Source organism: Mytilus galloprovincialis, chromosome 4 (assembly GCF_965363235.1).
Source record: "Mytilus galloprovincialis chromosome 4, xbMytGall1.hap1.1, whole genome shotgun sequence".
Taxonomy (NCBI): Eukaryota; Metazoa; Mollusca; class Bivalvia; order Mytilida; family Mytilidae; genus Mytilus; species Mytilus galloprovincialis.
Window position 1 is genome coordinate 36,566,939 of NC_134841.1, and position 17,970 is coordinate 36,584,908.

Here is a 17,970-nt window from a genome sequence, read left to right on the forward strand (position 1 = left end):
AATAAGTTGTGTCTTCATGTAAAACTATAAAGGAAGTCAAATCTCTAAAAAAATGTTATCAAAGGAGGAATTTCATATAAATATAAAAGCCTGTATAAAACTAGTATTGAAAATTTATGTGAACATAATAAACTTTTTCTTTACAAAGATCTCAAAACAGATACTGAGACAGAATTTTACTTGTTAAATTCAAACTTTGAATTTCGTAAACTTATTACCATCCTAGTCTGTAACTTGAATTAGATAGACATAAAAAAGTACTATGAAATCTTAGATAATGTAATGTTTGCCCTATTAAAGATAATTGATGCCAAATTTCACTTCTTTTTTCATTGCACAATAAATAAAAGTTTAAGAAATAATTACTTCACTGAAAATGCTTCTCAACTTTATGAGTTGTGATAAAAAAAGCTACAATATATACTTAATCCATCAAATTTTCAACATGTACAAAGTTTAGGTTCCTTTATAAAACAGTTAATGGAACTGAGGACAAGGGACTCTTAATATACCAGGGTTAAAAGTTTTGTGTTATATTATTATGTTGTAATTGGTATTTTGACTTGTCACTATATTTTATACTTGCAACAATTGATATATATATACTATATACATATGCATGAGTGTATGTTAGTTTTTTTTGTTTTAGTTTGTCACAAACATGTTTCATTTGTTTATATGGCAATAAAGATTGTTTATTATATTGTTTGATTTGTTTAAGCCTAAATATTTTAGGTGTAGAAGTTATAGTAACTAGATATAAGAAGATGTGGTATGAATGCTAAGAGACAACGCTCCATCCAAGTCACAATTTGTAAAAGTAAACCATTATTATAGCTCAAAGTACAGCCTTCAACATAGAGCCTTGGCTCACACTCAACAGCATCAATAAAGGGCCTCAAAGATGGCTACTGTAAAACCATTCAAACAGGAAAACCAACTGTATAATTTATATAAAAAACAAGAAATGAGAAACACTTCCACATCAACAAACAATGAACATCAGGTTCCTGACTATGGACAGGTGCAAACAAATGCAGCAATGCTATAATAGGCGCTTAAAAATACTGGTCAAGTCAGATTTTTTTACAATAATTGTTCAAGAGTTGTGGCTTGCCTTTGAAAATGGTATTTCATATATTTCTGGGCGATAGTTATAGTCCCACTTGTGGTTTTTGTGATTTGACTTTTGACCCAATCCTTTGAAATTGTATACACTATTGTGGATCATCGAATGCAGTTTAAGGTAAAAAAATTTATGGTTTTTGTAGACTTCTGTAGCAGAAAGCTCGACATAGTGATAGTGATCTGGGTAGCGTTAGTTAAATTATTTTAAAATAGCTTTATATTTTCGAAGGTGGAAGACCTGGATGCTTTATACTTTGTATATAGACTATAGATGTCTTATGTTAAGAATTTTCCCTCTTTTACATGTCCATTGTCCTTGAGCTCTTTTTCATGGTTCAGTGACTGCTTGAAAAAAAGTTAAAGTTTTTTGTAATGCTAGTTTGTCTTTTATTATGAGATATAGGATAACTATATTTGGTATGTGTGTACCTAGAAAGGTCATCATGCCTGTCAATTTTTTTTCACTTGACCCTGACCTCAGTTCCAATTTATTAATTTATTTTACTGCAACCTATAATTCTACAAATTTTTATCAGTATACTGGTAGATAAACTTTCAATACTGACTGTAATTTTAATCCCAATCACAGGCCTTTGTATCTTATTTTTTTTAACCTTTGAACTTAAAAATATCTAATTATGAATGGGGGGGGGGGATGTTCAGGATTCCTGGAATCCAATGATTTAGGAAGTGCAAATAAAATAACACCAATTAAATGGTTCTTGTCCTTTCTTGATAAAATATGTAAATGATTTATTTGAGATAAAGAAATATACAACCAAGCCAGGAACCTCTGGCCTTTCTTTGTTTTTATACAGATGTATGTTTTAATAGTCCGAGATTACTCTGACGTCCAACGGCTGTTTTGCCAGACAAGCACGTCCCACGGCCCCAGCTTGTCTGGCAAAACAGCCGTTGGACGTCAGAGTAATCTCGGACTAATGTTTTAAGAGTTGAGTGTGTTATCAATTTTCTCTGAACAAGTACACATTTTTATTTAGGGGCCCCAGCTGAATATATTTGTTCTTTTTCCAAATCATATAGTGTATTGTTTAGTGTGTGTGAATACCATGGTGCCCATCAAGTATTTTTTGTTTTATTAAGGTCTGAAATCTGGATAGGAAAGAATATCGGAGAATGGATAAAATTTACAGAAAAATGGACCAAAAAAAAATATTAAAAAAAAAAAAAGGACAGAGAACATGTACTGGTGTTCAAATATGAATGAAAGGAGAAAAGGGCAAAAAATACTAAGGAATAGAAAAATATTACCTTAAACATTAAAGAATACAGAAGGGATATACCTATACAGTAAGGATTCTACTTCGTCAAAATTATCTCCCCATTACGCAAGTTCATTTTCACAATCGTAGAAATGGAAGCCATTGTAGAGATGACGCGCTAGCTGCCAATTTTGCTCTCGGAAACCGATAAATTTATCCACATTGCACCATTACGATCCTTATATGTCAGTTGTATTTTAAAAGACAAATGTATCAACTAGCTAATGAGCATCAGTTAATGATCTAGTCTGCATTGATTCAACTTAAAACTATTGTCTGATCGGTTGTCAGGTGGAATTTTCGAAAATTCATAAACATTTAAAAAAATTCTAATTAAATATTTCGTGGAAGGGCAGACTAGATTTTTTTTAGTGGTTGAAGACTATAAAGAGGGAGGGCAAGGGGGGTCCCAATAACAGCAAAACAGCAAATTGATTTGGCTCATAACAGATAACAAGGAATTAAAATGGACAAAAACAGATAACAGTAAATGAAATATTAAAATAATTCGGTCTTTGATAAATCAGTATTTCTTATTACAATCGATATCCTTTGTAATGCATTCCATCTTCTATGACTATGTTTTAAGTACTAATTTATGTATCTATTGACGGCGTGCACAAAGTTGACGGAAACTGTAAAGTGCGAGGTTTAAGTAGTTTTATACAACTGTGTTTATAATATGTTTTTAGGAAGATTTTTTTTATGATAAAATGATGAACGCATGCAATTAGAATCTATATTACTAGGAAGGTAAATTAAAATTTAATCTATAAAGCACGAAACAGACATAAAGAAAACGGCAAAAATACGGTGTAACTTGTAACATTAAATTAGCATAAAATAAAGTTTTTGACCTAAAACTTATACAATTTAACATATTTTCCCGCATTTTCGTATAACAGAATTGTTCAGATTTGGACTCGGACATCATATGAAATTCACCGCAAAAAAATCAAAAAGTTAAACGACCATGGTAGATACGTTTGGAATGATCTTCGTTATGTGTAAGAAGTAGTAATTTGAAAGTAATTAATTATCAAAATGGAGAATCGGTAAGAAAAATATGTAATTGCAATCTTTTTATTTTCAAAATAACTTGGTATTCCAAATGTGCATAACCAGTGGTTTAATATAATCTGCAACATATGAAGGATTCGATAGTCCAGACTGAACACCTTAATTTTTTAAATGTCCAGCTATTATGTTACAATCTAAAAAATGGCGTTTTAACGCTATTTTCCGAAAAGGGTCCACGACATAGACGCTAATTATTTCCATTATACTGCTCTTAGCATATATTTATTTATATTTTCAGAATGTACATTTGTTGCACTTTTTTGTTCGAAAAAAAAAATAAATACGTTGAATGTGAATGTTTAAAGTTATTTCATAAACTAAGTGTCCAGTGTTTTTGTTACGCTTACGTTTTCTTGGGGGAAATGCCAACGTCGTAAAAGGTTTTTGTAATTTGAAGACGTTACGTTTGTGGACTCAGCTTTGTGCACGCCGTCAGAATGTGTGTAAATTATACTGCTCAATATATTATAATATTTTTTATACGCTCGTTTACGGAACGTATTATGGTATACTGTTGTCCGTCTGTTGTCAACATGTCGTTCATTAACTCAAAAACTCTTTAACCAATTTGCATTAAACTTTGGGAAATTGTTTATATCTATTGACGTGAGCTCCCTTTTGGGGTTTTTTTTTTTTTTTTTTTTTATAAATTTTAGATTTCAAGTTTCTTGGTAATGGCTTTTTTTTCAATAAAATTGGTGGGTTTTTTTTCTATTTTCTGATAATATCTCAAACATGCTTTCACAAAGCAAGGAATTTTGGTGAATTGTTTATATCTATTACCATGAGGTCACTTTCAATTTTTATAAATTTTAGATTTTACGTTTCCGAGTAAAAAAGGGGGATTTTCCAGTTTTCAGACATTACACAAAAATGTTTTCAGTTCTCATGAAACTTTGTTGAAATGTTTATATCTATTGTTGTAAACTCCCTTTCGATTTTTATTAATTTTTGATTTTTTTATTGAGTTAAGGGATTTGTTCATTAGAAAAAGGTGATATTTTCTAGTTTTCAAAAATAACTCAAAAATGCTATCAGCAGTTCTCATGAAACGTTGGTGTATTGTTTATATTTATTGACTGAAGCTCCCTTTGTTGCTAATAAAAAAAATGACCTAAAAGAGTTTGCCGGATATTCTGACTTTTTCTAAATGACCATTTAATGAGGTGTGTGAATTTTTCTTAATAAGACTATGAGGCAAAGTGGTATATAGAGTAGAAAAATCAAAAGCACCAATTATAAGCATGCAATTTATCAAGTACTTCGAACGAATTTTGACACTCTAAAAGCAATTTATTCCACTATTTTCAAAGGCCAAGTGTACTAGTAAGTAGAATACATAGTTTGGAAACAATTGCTTGAAACGAAATAAATCTTTGTTTGTAATGATTTATGTGCAGCTTCGGACCCAAGTACATGGTTGGAACTTTCATTGTACAATGCATTTGGTTCTGCTTTGAAAAGAATCTTAGAGCTGAGTCTATGTACCATCTATAATACTAAAATTACGAGGTCCAATTTGTCAGCCGTCATCACGTAAAAACGACGAATCAAAGAATTCAACTTTATATATAGCTAATATAGTACAAAGGTGTAGATTAAAAATTACACCACTCAAGGCCCTTTTGATATTGCCAATAATTAAGAAGTTCCGGGTCAAGTCCGATACCGATACCAATAGTATATTCACCTGTTACCGATTACCTTATCTGTACGTTCCGCATCTGACAGGCGCACCACCAAACGGTGTATTCAGGATTAATATGCTATATAGTATTACACGGGTCATAATCACAGGGTTGACACTACTTAATTGTCAAATTGTTACCTATTGTAGTATTTTAATCAGTTAGACTTTCTAAGATAACAATACGAATACTAAAAATCTGGACTAAAGTAAGACGTATAGGTACAGTTTTCAATTTGTTAGCGGGCATGACGTAAAACAGCGAATCAAAGAATTCAATATTTATAACTAATATACAATGCTGTTGATTAAAAAATACTCCATTCCAGGACCTTTTGTTTTCCAAATAATTAATATTATCAATAATTGATAAGTTCCAGTTCGACGGGTTCAAACAGAAAGATTTGAAAGCAGAGAAAACTGTGTATCTTATAATCAGCATGACTTTATCAGATGACAATACTAATACTAAAATAAGGCATGCGCATAGTTATATACTTTAATTCAGTCACGGACCCGCGATATACGGGTGTGTTCTAGTATTATATAAAAGGTTAAGTGGTTGTTAGGACCTAGTCCTTAATTGAGATCCTTGTCAGATATTCCTGGTCATATGTTTTCCTTTTTGTCATATAAAGAATTGTTTTAATTTAATATGTTCGTACGGAAAACAAGGAACATTATTCTCATACAAAGTATTAAGATAATTCTAAATACACATTCATAAAAAAATGGAATTTATTACAAAGGATAATCATAAGATATACTTGAATTGTCCTGGACCTCACTTCTGTGATGGGTATATGTTAATGGAATCCTTCTCTGAATACGGGACAAACATATTAGTAGTGGTAGACCCCAATGCCCAATGATCTTCAATTTATTCCGAATATTGACTGTCAAAAAAAAAAATGCTAACATTCCAATTTTCAATAACAGTTAACAGCAAATACATTATCACAATAACAGATAACAAAAAAACTAAAAGCCCAATAACAGCTAACAAAGAATAAGACAATAACAGCTATCAGCAAATATATTTTCAAAATAACAGATAACAAAGAATTAAATTGCCCCATAACAGCATAACAGTTAAACCCCTCGCCCCCCCCTTATAAACCCTAGTTTTCATATACAAAAAATTATAATTTTTCGAAGATATGCATTTTCATCATCCAACTTGAAAGACTGTCGTCAAGTACTTTCAGTAAAAAAAAAGCTATTCGAACATACCTACTCTGTTTTTGTTATTCATTAGATAGGTATTTCACTTGACCCATATATTTCATCTTTTAGTACTGTGATTTATTTATATGTTATAAAGTCAACCGTCAGATTCAGATTCTGATTCCCTTATTAATGACCAAGCTAAAGGAACTGTCCCTAGATAAGGTTTTAGGTGATCCACATGGACTATTATTTCCCTACTGTTTGGGTTCTCTTTAATTTTATAAGTAACTTCAGAAAATTTATGAAGGACTTTATAAGGCCCAATCCATCCTAAACCCAATTTAATGTGAGCAGTAGGAGGATACCATCTCCACACAAAATCTCCTATTTCATAGTTTCTAGGTTTAATGCCCCTATCATAAGTATTTTTCTGTCTAGTGGCAGCTTTTGACAAATTATCTTTTGCAAAATTAAAAGTTATATCAAAACTATGTTTTAGCCAAATAACGTACTCAATAGGACATAAATTTTCTTGAGACTTTGGATTTCCTGCTAAGATATCTAAAGGGTAGGCCATTTCCCGTCCGAACATCATTTTATAAGGGGTAACCCCTGTGCTATCATGCTCACTTGCTCTATACGCCATGAGAAGATAGGGTAAATGGTCATCCCAATCATTCCTGTTTTTATTAACAAAGGAGGATAACATGATTTGTAGAGTTTTGTTAAATCTCTCAACTAAACCATCACTTTGGGGTCTATAGGGGGTTGTTCTGGTTTTCTCAATACCTAAAAGTTGACAAACAGCTTGAAATAATAGAGATTCAAATTCTCTCCTCTGATCAGAATGTATTTGTTTTGGCATCCCAAACCTAGTGAAAAATTCAGGGACTAGTTTATCTGCAACTGTAAGTGCGTGATGATTAGGTACGGCATATGCTTCACACCATTTAGTAAAATAATCAGAAACAACTATTATATATTCATTTCCATTTCTGTTATAGGACAAGGACCAACAATATCAATGCCTATTCTATCAAGAGGAAATCCAACTTGAGATTGCTGAAGCGGATAACGACCTAACCCAGGACCTCGCTTTGCTCGGGCACAAATAGAACACTCCTTAACCCATGAGCCTACATCTGAAGACATACCAGGCCAATAGAACCTTCGCCTAATGGACTCTAACGTTCTGTCTCTACCTAAATGACCAGCTATTCTATTGTTCATAATGAAGTTCACTCATGATTTTAACTCTTAATTCTTTGGGGACTACTAAAACCAGACTATTTATACTAGATTTTTCATATTGTTTATACAAAATTCCATTTACTATTTCTAGCAATTCCCAGCCACTCCATAGTTTCCTAACTTCATATGAAGAACCAGACACTTGTTCACGACTAGGTTTTTCATCAGACTGAGTTTTTAATTGAATTATTTTAATTACTGATCTGAATCATTTTCTTGCCATGATTTAATTTCTTCATTAAACCATATTCTTAACCAATTTGAAAAATCTAGACTTTCATTTATATCATCAGAGTCCTCAGTATGGGATATTGTTTCATTTTGTTCTAGAATGTCCTCGTACGGAATTGTATTGTCTAAATCCTGATCATTTTCAGCCATTAAAGGGTTAACTTTTACACAACCTTTATCTTTATCACACCCATGCAGGACAATCATCCCTTTTACAAAGTCGATAAGGTTTCCTAGATAAGGCATCAGCATTTGTGTGTTGACTGCCTTTTCTGTGTTCTATAATAAAATTATAGGATTCTAAAACAGATATCCAACGGGCCACCATCCCCTCTGGATTTTTAAAATTCTTAGGCAGCAACCATTTGATTTTCTGGGGGGGCTATGGTTTTTTTTTCTGTACAAACTTTTTTTTTCGCCTACGGCGAAAAACAATCTATTTTTTTCGCAACAAGTCGAAAACAATTTTTTTCTTTCAATTTTAGCATTACATATAGTGGCAGCTGGGGGTGAAACAAACAATTTTTTTTTCTCAGAATCAAAAACAAATTATTTTTTTCTCCAAAAACTGGAAACAAACTTTTTTCCAAAAAAAACCATAGCCCCCCCCCCCCCCCCCCCAGAAAATGAAATGATTGCTGCCTTAAGCCATCTTGAGGATTATTAGCTGAGTGATGATGATGATCACTCCTTATTCTAAAATTTTGACCTATCAGATAATGTCTAAAATGTTTCACAAAGGTTAATACTGCCAAAAGTTCCCTGTAAGTAGTACAATAATTTCTCTGGGTATCACTTAACATTTTACTGGCGTATGCAAGAACTTTTTCTTCACCATTTTGAATTTGTGAAAGAACTGCACCAATGGCATGTCCACTCAGGCGTCAGTATCTAAAATAAACTGACCAGTTTCTGAGGGATAATTTAAAATAGGAGCAGATATTAATTTGTTTTTAAGACATTCAAAAGACTCTTGACACTGCATGGTCCATTCAAACCGTATCCCCTTTTTAGTTAAATGGGTGAGAGTAGAGGCAATTTCAGAAAATTCAGGAATAAAACGTCTGTAATATCCTGCTAATCCTAAGAAGCTACGAACCTCATTGATATTTCTAGGGGTAGGCCAATCACGTACAGCTTCAATTTTTGAGGGATCACAAGCAATGCCTTCATCCGTAATTAAATGTCCCAAAAATAAAACTTCTGATGTTGAAATAAAGAACACTTGTTGGGTTTTAATTTTAAATTCGCTTGCCTAAATCTTTCAAAAACAAATTCTACATTTTCAAGTGCTTTTTCAAAAGTAGGTCCAAAAATGATAACATCGTCTAAATAACATAAACATCTTTCCCACTGATAGCCTTGTAATACAATTTCCATAAGTCTCTCAAAACAGCTAGGTGCATTGCACAGGCCAAAAGGCATTACTTTAAATTGAAATAATCCACGATGACAAGAAAAGGCTGTTTTTGGTCTATCTTTTTCATCCACTAAACATTGCCAATAACCGGAAGCTAGGTCGATCGTACTAAACCATTTATTCCCTCCCAATGAATCTAAAGAAGTATCAATACGGGGCAAAGGGTAGGCATCCTTGCGGTTCAAAAGGTTAAGGCCTCTATAGTCTATGCAGAACCTCCAAGTCTGGTCCTTTTTCTTACAGAGCAAGACTGGGGAACTCCAGGAACTATTGCTGGGCTCTATTATGTCATTTTTTAACATTTTTTCAATTTCTTCACTAATAATGTCTTTTTGAGCCAGAGCAACTCTCCTTGGAGGAATTCTAATGGGCCTGGCATCACCAGTGTCAATAGTATGTTTAACAAGTTCAGTGCGACCTAATTTCCCTTCTGTTCCCAGAAAAGTATCTTGAAAATTAAAAATTAGCCTTTTTTTTTCAAGCATACATTTTAAATGTTCAGGTAACTCCTCAGTATCTGCTTTGTCACACCTTAAAGACTCAGAAATTTTACTAACAAACTGAATATTTCCTACAACTTTAAGTTTTTTCAGTGTAATATCCCTATCTGTACAATTAAGGGCAGAAATGACAACTTTATTATCTTTGGCATTTACTAATGCATTGGATATTAAAATTCCTTGCTTTGCTAGATGTGCGTTAGGTTCTATTAACATGATATTTTCCCTCATATTTGTTGGAACTGTAATTTTAAAAGCTGTTTCCGTATTAGCGGGTACTAACATTCTTTCTTTTAATCTAATCAAAGCGCAACTATTGCTTTGTATTTTCTTTAATTTTATCACAGTTTCATCTGGCATAATGAGTAAGGCTTTTGAAATGTTTTTAATATTCCTGACATGTTATCTAGTTCTACAACAACAAAGTCATGTTCAAATGAAACACCATCTATTTTGAAAGGTAATTTAACTTTGCCATAAACTTAAAGAGTTTCTCCACTAGCTACTATTAAAGTGGTAGATATGGGTCCATACTTTATTTTAAGTTTAAGTTTATCATAAGAGCATTTAGAAATACATGTGACAGCTGACCCTGTATCTACTAAGGGAGCTACCATTTGATTTTTATGGGGGGGGGGGGGGGTAGGATGAAATATTTTGTCCTGCATTTTTTGTAGTTGTAATCTCTGTCCTGCCTTTTTATTTTTCACTCTATTCGGTCCTGCATTTTTTTTTTATTAGTTTATCCTGACTTTTTTTACCTAAATTGTCATCCTGCCTTTTTTTTTGCAAAGTGTCTCATCCTGCCTTTTTTTTTTACTCAAAACTCCTGTCCTGCCTATTTTTTTCAAATTTCATCCTAGCCCCCCATAAAAATCAAATGGTAGCTCCCTAAAAAATCAAATTTCTGATTTCCAAAAAGAACCTTTGCAAACAGACCACACTGTTTAATTTCATTTATCTTTATAGTGGGCCTGGTTTCAGTATCTTGGGCTAGGATCCCGGTCCCGAGTCCTGTCCCTTTGGGTTTAAATCATTACTGTTTTGATAATGTCTTTATTTTGTCTGTTTGGTTCAGTTTTCCCCCTATTTGACCTACAATTTGCGGTAAAATTGACCCATGGATTTACATTTGTTACAGAAAGGAGTTTTACATTCTGTGCTGTTATGGCCAAATCTGGAGCATCTAGTGCATTTTTCAGGGATTGTTTTACTTAATTCATCAATTCTTTTATTCAATTCTTGAAAACAGTTCATAACTGATTTCGTGAACTCTGTCAAATCTTTATTTTCTTCCTTGTATACCCTATATTTTCTACTTTTTTAACGGCATTAACACCAATATCTATCTGGGGTTCTTTAGGTTTTTTTATTTCACTAGTCATGCTAGTTGACCCTACAAAAGTCTCATATTCAATTGCTATAGCTATAGCACTTTCTAATGTTAGAGGATGCGAAAACTGTACTCGCTTTTGAAGCTCGAAATTCTCAAGACCTTTAATGAATTGATCAATTGCCAAATCTTAAGTTTTATCATGGTCTGGGTAAGCCAACCTCAATAGCCTTCTTAATGCATAGCCATAATCAGAAAGACTTTCATTTTTCTTACGTATACGAGAATTAAACTCAACTCTATATGCAGTGATTCTCTCTTTTGGGGCAAAACGCCTACTTAACATTTCTTTTATTAAAGAATAACTTTGCAAAGTTTCAGGTCTAGCATCACCTAACAACTTTTGAGCTGTGCCTCGAAGACTCATGCACAGTTGTTGAGCCATATCGGCTTAATTCACTCCACTGATTCCAATGGGCTGTTTGTTCAAAATGGACAATATAATCCTGCCAATCTACATTTCTCCCATCAAACTTAGGCTGGTTCTTTTTCCTTACGCATAATGGAGTTTGGTTTACGAAAAGAAACTTGCTTAAGAGGAGCTGTACTTAAGTTTGTAATTTCTGATTTATTTGTATTATTAAACTCTCTTTTTGGCAAATTTAAGTACAAAGGAGATCTGATTTCTTTGCTGCTTTCTTCAGCAATTCTTTCAGACACCTTGGGAGGTAACACAATGTTCCTATTGGTTGAACCAGTGTTGCCTTGTGTAAGTGTAGTTACTGTAGTGTCATTTTTACGCCTTTTTAATTATAGTAAAAATATCTTTAACGTTCTTTAATTAGTTGTATTTATTATAAACGTTTAAATCTTGAATTTTGATAAAGGAATATTATTATTTAAGTTAAAATCTACACTTTACTTTTTATATTTAGTTCATGAATATTCAAAAGGTTCTTACTTTAAATTACGTATTTGATTGGTCATTGTCATTTTCGCGGTCAATTTATATTTGGTATTGACCAGGTGTACGTGATTGAGGTCTGAATTCACTACTGCTTAAATCAGCCGTTCCTTCAGACACTCTGGGAATAGAAGATTTGCTGCGTAACCATCTGTCTTCTATTATATTTGGCTTAAGTTCACGTAAAGGGCCAACTTCAATGTTGCTTTCATCAACATATCTGCTGGACACCCTCAAGGGATCTACTTCGCTTCTTTCATATAAGCAGTAGTCCCCCCTTATTGTTGAACTTTCAGGTGCTTGTAACAAAGCTCTAGACTCATATGATTCAGTTTTATGAGTTCTACCTATAGGGCTAAACAACAAGGGATCTCTCGGATGGAATATAAGGTTGATCATGTTGATCTGTCGTATTTACATGTAAAGTATCAAGTTTTGTTCTACACTGCTCAAAAATTTCATCTAACTGGCTCTTATAGTAAGGTAAATCATCAGGAGGAAGTTTCTCAGCCATATTTGTTTAGATACTATTTTTTTTTATTTCCCTATAAAATTCTTTAAAATAATTCAAAGCTTAATTAACTTCAAATTTAAATGAATTGTATAAAAAAACTAATTCAAAGTCTAATTAACTTCAAATTTAATTAAATTGTATAAAAATAATTCAAAGTCTAATTAACTTCACATTTGATTGTTTATAAACTTCAAATATTAAATTTTAAGACTTAGTAAAACTTAAACTAACATCTTTATTTGATTTAAGGACAGAAGTTTCACAACAGGTCCCCACATTGGCCACCAAAAATGTAACCGGAGGCAATCATGTTTGTTGGTTTCAATCTGTGTTTCGATATATTTGAACTAGATTTTATGTTTGGTACGTTAATGTCGACTGATTCTTTGAACGACGATGCCTAAGTAATGCCCATATATTTGAAATAAATTCAATATACCAATATAGTAGTACAGATTCGAGGTCAAACCAAGAGATACCAAGACCACATAACAACAACTACTTCCGGGTTCTAGGACCTGAGTCTCTGTTTCTTAAATCAGTGAGACGATAAAGTTTTCATATTTTAATTTACACTAAAACATATTTGCGCAAGTATATCTACACAAAACAACATACAATATTCACAATAAATTATTCCCTTAAATAAATTCCCCTAAGTTATATTTGCAAAATTATGATCTTAACCCTTATTTAATTGTAAAGTTACATCCTATTCCTATTTGTATATTAAATCCTACATATTAAATAAACAGGTTTTATTTCCGAGGTGTGGCGAAGCCAAAAAGGTAAAACTTAAGTAAATGGGACAAAATTATCTCCCTTACATCTAATGTTAGTCTCTTTAACAGACTGTGGCTCTCTAAATGATTAAGCAATTTGAATGGGTAAAACGTTTGTATATATAGTGCCAGAGCACCTAAATTTAGTAACATAATAGTATCCAATAGGATTTAAGTTTAGAAATCAAACCAATTAAATTTACCTTTACTTATTTTTTATTAAAATGTAAAATGGCGTACTCCTAAAAGTCGAATCAAGCTTAGCCTATGTAAAATTTTGAGACATTCGGAACCTCTCTAAATAGCAGCCATTTACACACGAGAAGAATTTCTAAATAATTTCATGAAAATACAGTAAATTATGGCTAATAAGTTATTTAAAAAGTATAACAAAGTGACAAGCAATGTCCGGATAAATTAATGTTCATAAAAGTGAAACGGGAAATTGACAGGACACAGAGTAAGTAACCTCGGTCTATTTTGAAAAATATTTGGTTTGAAATTCCCGGCAAATACGTCGAGATAATTATAAAAAATAAATGCGTCTCCGCTACAAAATTCTTAATCATGTTTTGGTTAGTGCATTGAAATAAATGTTTTTTCCCCAATGTTTCTAGTCAATTAAGTGCAAATCTGACAACGTTTTGAATAAATGATAAGCATGGTAAGTGTATTGCTATAAATATTTCTTTTTATGTGTTGGATAAATCTTAATCATGTTTAGGTATTAGTAAAGGTTTAGTGTATTACAAAAATGAACTCTCTATATATTTTTCTTCTTTGTTTCTAAATAAAGGGAGATTATGAAAACATTTTTTATGTGTTTATAAAATCTTAATCATGTTTTGGTTAGTGTATTGCTATAAATATTTCTTTGTCATTGTTTCAAAAGGAATTGGGATACTTACAGAGTTTTATTATGTGTTGAAAATAGTTCTTAATCATCGTAACCAATACAAATTGAAGCGACTGTGCCTATAACGGAAGCGTCCACCAGGCTAACCCGGGTTAAGCCGCTGTGTCAAATGAAGTACTACCACATAATGGAAGGGCAGACACGAAAATTACTGAACTAGTAGATTGATATGTAAATACTAACAAAAACTAACAGCTGTATAAATATGTTATTTACTAATGTTAAAGAGGCCGGGATAAGGTACCGGTACATTTTTTTTTAACTAATGTACAGATTTCAATAAATATGATAAATTAAAAAAAAAAGATTGATATGTTTTTTTCGTCCGTGGTAAATTAAAAAAAAATAGGAGGTTAATGCATTTCCTACATCCAACTTGAAAGATATCCATATCGTCGACTTGATATCGAATTGTTCTGCTTAACTATGTACTAAATAAATTGAAAACTTATGCAAATGGTGTTTTTAAAAATGAAACACTTCGCAATTGAGAAGAAAATTGTAATTTTGTTTGTTTCAATTAACTTTTAAAAATTTTGTCACTATAGTAAACATTTATCGCCTTCTCTAACAAAGAGCTTCGATTCTTTTGTTCTATTTCAAGCGGGTTTCCGACTGTTTAATATCGAGATCATCTTTTATTCTTATTCGATATCTTTGTAATAATTTCATAAAATAAGTATACCTATTACCACGAAACGGACATATATTACTAACATACATCCTTGCTTTCATCAAAATGATTATATATACCCACCCATTTCATCTCAAGAATCACATCAAAATGATTCAAACACTATCATGACTATAGAAAGTTAATTATGCATGTCCAGAAACCTTTCCAACTCACTGTTTCCTGTGGTCAAAACTAGGGAGAAACGTTTCATAGATTTGTTAATTTATTTATGTAAATTTACAAAACTGTGATAAGGAGTGATCAGATTCACTGCCCTTGAGAAATTAGGCATATCCTGCTGCATGGTGCTTTACAGTTTACACTATCAAAGATTTAATAAACAGACATTATTTCACAGATCGCACACTCACTTCAATTTTGTCAACAATTTATATACAAGTCAGACATAAAAACCTTTATTGTGTGACCCCCCCCCCTAGTAAAAATATTTTTTGATGGTAACCCCCCCAGTGGTATATTTTTGGCACTGACCCCCTCTAAAATGCACCGACCCCCTCAGCTGATAAATAATGACGGTTCCCTTGAGGTCACTTTGCATTGCATACGGAAAATATGTCGGGGAAATTGCTTCCCTGGAAGGAAGCAATTCAAATAAAGTAAACTTCTTCTAAATATGAATAAATTAAATAATTTTCTTCAGAAAAAATGTATATGTACATAAGTTTTATAATGAAAACTCCATTGAGTTATAAAAAAACATATGCATTATTTTTTTTAATTTTAGGTTTCTTATGACTTTAAATATCTATCCATGAAACTAAGGAATCTGTGAGCTTTATAGATATATAATAAAAACCGTGAGCCCAAAATGTTGACCTGAGTAAGTTCACCAGCACACTAGAAGACCTGATATTTAAAATATTTATTATTTAATTAAGATTACTATCTAATTTTGACACCTGTCGTAATCACCAATCAAGCCAATAATCATGTCATTTAAGTTTTCACACCTGAGACATCAAATACATTTGATTGAATTAACTTATATAATCAGTTGGCAATAAGAATCCAATCAAAGATTACAGTGAATTGAAATTCAATGCACTTTTTATTAAACAATACAAAATCTCAAATAGCTGACATGGATTAAATTAAAGTGAGATCACCAATCTCCCGGTATCAAATTATTTTAAAAATAACAAAAATGTATTGCAATATGACCTATAACATTGAAGGAGTAAACTTGTATTAAGTCGTGTTCTAACCCTTTATAATAGAAAATAAAGGAACATGGATTAACCTTGCACGGGCATCGAACACAAAGTTACTTTAGTATAATACTGCACTGTCACTAAATAGTCTGTCACTATATTTAAATTCAGTCATAAAAAAATCACCTTATATATAGTCATTCAGTTTCTCTTCAAAAGCATTCGAAGTTTGATTGCTATAGAATTCGTTTCGACTGTATCCAGGGGCTTAACTAGATTCTTTTAAAAGTGAGGCAAAATATATTCGCCATTCCGTGAGCGATCTGACGGCCGTTCAAGACCCTGGCCCAGAAGCTATGAAAAATATTAAGCAAAATTGTGAATCCTGAGAGTTTCGCAGACTCTTAGGAGGCACAATTATTTAAGTGTCCCTGCTCTTGGAACCTCAGGCTCCAAAAACACCAGTCAAGTAAAAAACACCTTCAACACAGAAGGCTGTATCAACACCAAAATTCTACTAAGATTGAGGTATGCTGCTAATGACAGTCAAGATCATCAGATACTTCTTACTCAGTAGTGATAGTCCACCTTCGGCGAAGAATTAAGCAAAACTTGACAAGATTTCTAAGTTTAATGGAAAAAAAGAGTTATTAACACTAGTGTCGATCCTGTTAATATATTTAAAACCAGACACATGGATTACAACTATAGACTCTATTAGATTTGTGAATCTCTTGTATCATATGTCTCTGTTAAATTACATCGGCGAATGTGAATTCAGTCTGGTCAACTTTATTTTGAAGAAAAACATTTTTTTTTCAAGAAAGTTTATACTTTCATATCCTTTTTTTTTTTTTATTAACATACATATATAATCAACGTGTACATCGGCGAATGTGAACACCGTCCAGTTAATTTTTTTGGCAGAAAAACATTTTTGTTTATCATGAAGTTTATATTTTCGTATAATATATTTATTAATCTCATAGATTCCTGAATTTCATGGACGAATATTGTAAAACAAAAGAGATATTAACACTTGTGTTGATCATTTCAATATATTTAAAGCATATATATCGGCGAATGTGAATACCATCCGGTCAACCTTTTTAGCAGAAAAAAAAATATTTGTTTACTATAAATTTATATTTTTCGTATTATTTATTTAAAAATCTCATCGATTCCTGAATTTCTTAGACAAATATTGTAAAACAAAAGAGATATTAACACTTGTTGCCCGCCGGACTACTCACTCACTCACTGTTGAAATATGTATAGCGTTTAACGGCGAGTGTGCATACCGTCCGGTCAACTTTATTTGCTCAAACATATTTTTTCACTTATTTTATTTGATTTTCATAAAATATATTTTAATATCTTTAATGTCTACAAGTATTAAACAAATCTACTGAATAACAAAAAAGTTATGACTATTTATATGTCTGGTCAACCGTCCTGTCACTATCCGGGCAATCGTCCTGTCATTAGTGCAACCCAAAATACATTAAGAAATATGATTATTTTTAACATTTTTCAGAGACAATATGGATGTTCTGAAAGATACTCGACCAAATGCTGATGATGTGATATCTTTTCTGAAGACAAATTTTTTTTGTACAGTGTCCCATGTTGAAGAACTAAAAGCATATGAAGACAAGAATTTTTATTTTAGAATAGTAGAAAGGGGACATAACCAGTGGGATGACATAGGGAATGTAACAGAGTTTGTAGTTAAAGTGACAAAATGTGAAGAAATGAGTGAATTAAAGTGGAAATCTATTAAGAAAATATTGAACTGCCTTTTACATAATGGTTTTACTTGCACAAAGTTATTAACTTCATATAAGATAGAGAAGAATGGTA

General features: G+C 32.1%; 1 protein-coding gene across 8 annotated transcripts in view; it reads left to right on the forward strand.

Annotated features, from left to right (window-relative positions):
* LOC143072029 (hydroxylysine kinase-like) overlaps window positions 1–17,970 on the forward strand; it is a 43,771-nt gene that overhangs the window by 20,929 nt on the left and 4,872 nt on the right. The window contains exons 1-2 of one of the 8 annotated variants that reach the window (XM_076246796.1): window positions 13,620–13,803; window positions 17,780–17,967. In XM_076246796.1, the coding sequence (XP_076102911.1) occupies window positions 17,862–17,967 (106 nt within the window). In that variant the 5' untranslated portion in view covers window positions 13,620–13,803; window positions 17,780–17,861. Of the gene's footprint in view, window positions 1–13,613; window positions 13,804–13,879; window positions 14,008–14,226; window positions 14,431–17,644; window positions 17,968–17,970 lie in introns of those variants that run through there. The other 7 variants (XM_076246792.1, XM_076246793.1, XM_076246798.1 and 4 more) reach the window with 7 other exon arrangements.